Source organism: Megalops cyprinoides, chromosome 20 (assembly GCF_013368585.1).
Source record: "Megalops cyprinoides isolate fMegCyp1 chromosome 20, fMegCyp1.pri, whole genome shotgun sequence".
NCBI classification, from domain to species: Eukaryota; Metazoa; Chordata; class Actinopteri; order Elopiformes; family Megalopidae; genus Megalops; species Megalops cyprinoides.
In genome coordinates, this window is record NC_050602.1 from 18,627,087 (window position 1) to 18,632,186 (window position 5,100).

Below are 5,100 nucleotides of genomic sequence, written 5' to 3' on the forward strand. Positions count from 1 at the left end.
AATGTAGGCTAGGAGCAGCTCATTAACAATAAATAGGGAAGTCAGAACAAATGGTTTTAAGTCAACATTGATCTCCCATCTTTTTTCACAACGATTCAGTGCAACCTGATCTTTGTTACAGTTACATTTAATTGAATATGAAGTGCTCACATGTAATGTAATGCTATGGCATCTGACACAATTAAATATAAAAAAGGACTCTGCTGCTTACATTTAAATGGGAAATGACACCAGTGCTGTGGCACAATGATGACAGCACTTTGGAATCCTTATTTTGAACCCTTATCATGTATGATATTTGGCCTAAACAAGTTTAAACCTAGTCAACAGAAGACCCAAAAAGGAAAGTATTCAATTTAATGGCTATGGTGCTTTGTCTTTAACTTTGAGTAACACATTGAAGTAAGTGCTACATTATTTTACACAATTTTCAAAAATTTCAGTAACTGTAAGCCCTGGATGACACAAAAGAAGAAAAAAATGTAATACTTGCCAAAATTCATTACTGAAATTTAATGTGCCATAACAGTTGGACTTAAGACCTCTCAAAATGTTAACGTTCAACAAAGATGGATCCAGCAGTTGCTTCAACCTAACAGAGGTCTCTGCTTTGTCCCATCCTTATATTAGATTTCTACTTCCTTATTTTACCAAGGGAGGTACATTGTTTTTCAGTGAATAAATTCAAAATCCCCTACATCTTCTATTTGCTGTTAAATGTGCCGACACCCGTTGTGACCTCAGATTTGCCATTAGTGGGGGAGAGATAAGTTAATATCACAGTGTAATTGAATGACAATATCTGTTCTGATCAATGAAAACCACTAATTTAAAAAGATCCCAATATGATAAAGAATTTGGGGGAAAAGCTTCTGGCCGTAAAACAGATTTTTCATTTAAATAACTGAGGGGCTTTGCATAGACTTTCAATTAGATGGTCACAACATGAGTGTATACATTATTCATCCCAGAGATTCATGTTTTATGTACACCTATCAGAAGTCTTTGATTAGGTAAGGCATAGCTCATGTTCGCTTAATAACATGCTTATTTAATGAGCAGCGTTCAAAGTCAAGGGGGCTAATTAAAAAGTTCATTTTCATGAATTAATTTGAGCTTGCTTGATACAAAAAGGTGGCTGCTTTTCCAAGTGACACTTCAGAGACTGTGAATTCTAATGTTGACAGACGACGCTGTTGGCAAACCTGTTTATGGCATGGTCTCCACATCTTAAACACAGGTGCTTCTTTCAGGTGCAATCAAAAGTGGCTTTGAAAGGCTGAGATTGCATTTTGTTTCAATTACTGTTGTCCTGAGCTGAGGAAGGTCTTCACTTACTGCGCACCTGGAGGAAATTATAATCATAAAATAACTTCAGCATATAAAGCAACATAACTTTGATATAAAATATACGTGCCTACATATTACGCATTACACATACTGCACCGAGCAACTACACCAACACTGAATATAAAATAACACTTCTTTAACATAAAATATAAGATGTAATAAATGATATAATGCAATTACTGGATGTAGATGCATTCAAAAGCTGTGTATTGTCTGTGCTGACTCATATTTTGACCACATTCTGTTCAGAATGTCTTCTTTTTAAGACACCAAAATCATTTAGACGTGCACTGTGAAAGCAGTGTTTGGTCTTTAACATCAGAGGCACCATTTTAACATTCCCTCTGCTTTAATTAGGAGGAAAACGACTGTCTTCCTGGTTCACTAACCCACCTTGTAGCTGAAAATAGAAATATAACAGACATGAACTTTGAAACAGCATATCATATCAGAGGATTAGCAAGTGATAAAAAGAGACACCAAGGGAAAAACGCTTTTATCTGATTCTATCTGCCTGTCTCCCTCATATGTTATCTGTGTAGCTATCATTTCGAAATGGCATGGTTTGTTTTCACCGTCACTTTTGTAACATAGTATTTACATTGTATTACTCACGCACTCACTTGTAAGTCGCTTTGGATAAAAGTGTCTGCCAAATAAATAACTGTAAATATATTATTCCTGTTAAAAATGAGAAGTTCAAGTTTTTTCCACCAGATGGCGATATTGTAAAGTATTATATCAAACATTTAAAAAGTTAAAATTCAGGATAATGGTACGAATTACCCGGCTGCATTGACGACAAAGGTCATAGTGCTATGTAAATCAACGTGGTACGTGAGCATTAATCATTGTGACTAATGCAATTTCTAAATTTAACATTGCATTCGAACCCACGGCTTTAGACATGGCTGTAAATGACAACCCTTTAACCTATCACAGTAGATTAGATACCACAGGTATGTTGTAACTCATAGTGTCAAGCCTATCAAATTTCATTGTTCTCGCTTACTACCGATAGTTTATGAATTAGTGGCAGTGACTTAGCAGTTCATAAAACAAGGGTCCTCTCGGTTCTATCTTTCAGCATGAGCATTGAATATGACCTGTGCATATGTGAACATACAAAACAACACAGTGAGTTGTACGGAGTTTTTAAAATACACAATACAAATATAGGTCATCTGAATAAAAGTGCTTTCACATGAGAATGCGCTTCAGAGGAGACGGTTCCCAAATGGATCTGTCTGATCCATTCTGCGCATCTTAGGTGAAGTGTTGGGCTTTCACAGCGCGCTTTCCCCGTTTTCCGTCTCCCCTACTGTCTTAGTGAAATGGTTCGTCCCAGTGTATATTTACAGCTGATCGCGTTCTCCGTAGAATAAACTTGAGCAGCTGCTACCGCTACTCTGCCTTTGGAGAAACACAGCTAGAGAGAGAGAGTGTGGGAAATGGGGTATAGTCGTTCAGACGATAACAAATGAGGAAGTAGCTTTGCAGTCAGTTGCAAAGGCAAATCGACTGCGTTAGGTAATAGATTACAAAGTGCAGGTGAAAAAGGAACATCCACTGGAGATTTTATTACCAGCAGTTTACGGGACACAGCCAGATAATGCTGCCCTGGAGGAAGAATAAATTTGAGCTGATAGAAGAAGAGAAACAGTCGAAGCAGAAGGGTTATGCCGTGAGTTTGAATTACTCTGCGCTGACCTCCTTCGCCAAATCGTGCCCGGAGAGTGCGCTCAATCGGGTGGGAAGCATGTTCAAATCTAAAAGAAAAAAGGTGAAGATCACCAACGAGGACCCCACGTACACCGTCCTGTATCTGGGGAACGCCACCACCATCCAGTCGAAAGGTGAAGGCTGCACCGATGTTGCCGTGAGCAAGATCTGGAACAAGAGCGAGATGGGAAAAAACGGCACCAAGATGAAACTCACCATAAGCTCGCAGGGCATCCGGATGGTGCACGTGGACGAGAAGGCGAGAAGACCCGGTCATCTCTACTTGCTGCACCGGATAACCTACTGCGTCGCCGACCCGAGGCTTCCCAAGATTTTCGCATGGATCTACAGGCATGAGATGAAGCACAAGGCGGTGATGCTCAGATGCCACGCGGTGCTCGTGTCCAAGCCGGAGAAGGCTAAAGCCATGGCGCTGCTTCTGTATCAGACCTCGGCGACCGCCTTGGCGGAGTTCAAACGGCTGAAACGGAGGGACGATGCGAGACACCAACAGCAGCAGCTAATAGGGGAGCAAACAATCCCCCTGGTGCCCATAAGAAAGCTTCTCAACGGACAGTGTTATTACAAACCTCCGGTGGAGCGCAGCCGGAGCGCACCTAAACTTGGCTCAATCACGGAGGACTTGCTCGGGGAAGAGGAGGAGGAGAGAGCCATGCACTTTGAATGCGAGGACATTCTGGATACCGACAGCAATTGTTTGGACAATGGCAAGCGCGAACTTTCTCAGATAATTAACGACCTTGGGGAAATGTGCATTGGAAACGACGTGCAGACGCTGAAGGCAGACCTGCGGGTTACTCGGCTACTCTCAGGAGAGAGCACGGGCAGCGAGTCTTCTATAGAGGGAAGCCAGGAGCCCCTTTCCATTCCCAATGGCTTCGTAGAAGGCAAAATGCAGGAAATTGGCTGACTATACAGCTGTCTATTAAAAAAGAAAAATAGTCAACACTGCCTCTAGAACACTCCTTATCCTCTTCTCTAACATTTTGCGTTTGTGTAGTCTGTCACAAGGGGCGTGTACGCCGGTAGTATCGTGCCTCCTCAACCCAACGACTTGAAATTATACTTTGAAGACTAAAAGTTATGTTACGATTTCGCGAGAGAGAGAGAGAGAGAGAACATCTCGCAAAAAATCTGAAGGGTTGGAAACTTGGCGTGTTTGCGCATTCGCGAGACAGTACGCTCATATGTTTCCTTGACTGGAGAAGGGCACACACTTGCGCACAAAGAAGATATCACTGTGTAAGAAGGATTGCACCGGACCACCGCCTGTTTACCCCCGACCTGTCTCTTGAAGAAATGCCAAATTCTTTATATAACTGTTCTGAGTAAGAAAAACATTTGTTTAAAAACCGTTTGTTATCAATGGGGAATCTCTGTTTCTATCCTTTCAGGATAATGCGTGTTTCTGTTCTGAACCGTTGTGGAATTGTCTTTTTAGTGTTTTGCTGTTCATTATATTGTACATGGTATTGTTCACCTCAAATGTTCTCATAAACATAAATGTTATATCTTTGCTGTGCAAAAGGAAAAAACCCTTAAGTATTAAGATGTATAATTAAATAAATGATGTGTATAAGAATATTTGTTATTTTTTAATGAAGCAACGTGGGATTTCTTGGAATCAATGAACAATAAAGTAAAAAAAAAAAATCTTGGACTGGTCAGAAGTTTTTTTTAAGTATATCAAATCTGTAAATCATGGTGGGTTCTCCATTTGTTGGTTTGTCATCGTGTAAGCAAAAACATGACTATCTTATAACCCCCTACCACAATAATGTGCCCTTCATGCTTGCAGTATTTGTTATTACAGCAAGTGTATGAAGTTGTAATGGGAGATATATTTGGCAGCTGATTTCAGATGTTTTTACTCGTGGCTGTGAGTTCTTCAGAGTTGGTAAGAACACAGAAATACACTCTTGTGTCTGCACTTTCAGTCTGTGATGGTGATGCAACACAACAACATTCCGTCCAGCTTACCTCACTGTTCAAATTTTCAACCAGTGA

General features: G+C 40.5%; 1 protein-coding gene across 1 annotated transcript; it reads left to right on the forward strand.

Annotated features, from left to right (window-relative positions):
- Positions 1-2,736: 2,736 nt before the first annotated feature.
- LOC118795343 (protein FAM43A-like) lies at positions 2,737-4,457 on the forward strand. Its single transcript, XM_036553766.1, has one exon. It carries the CDS (start codon positions 2,963-2,965, stop codon positions 4,001-4,003), a length of 1,041 nt encoding a protein of 346 aa, XP_036409659.1. The 5' UTR covers positions 2,737-2,962; the 3' UTR covers positions 4,004-4,457.
- Positions 4,458-5,100: the final 643 nt, after the last annotated feature.

Excerpts from the sequence above, each read along its gene's own strand:
- LOC118795343 (XM_036553766.1), top strand. The coding sequence starts at position 2,963 with ATGCTGCCCTGGAGGAAGAATAAATTTGAGCTGATAGAAGAAGAGAAA.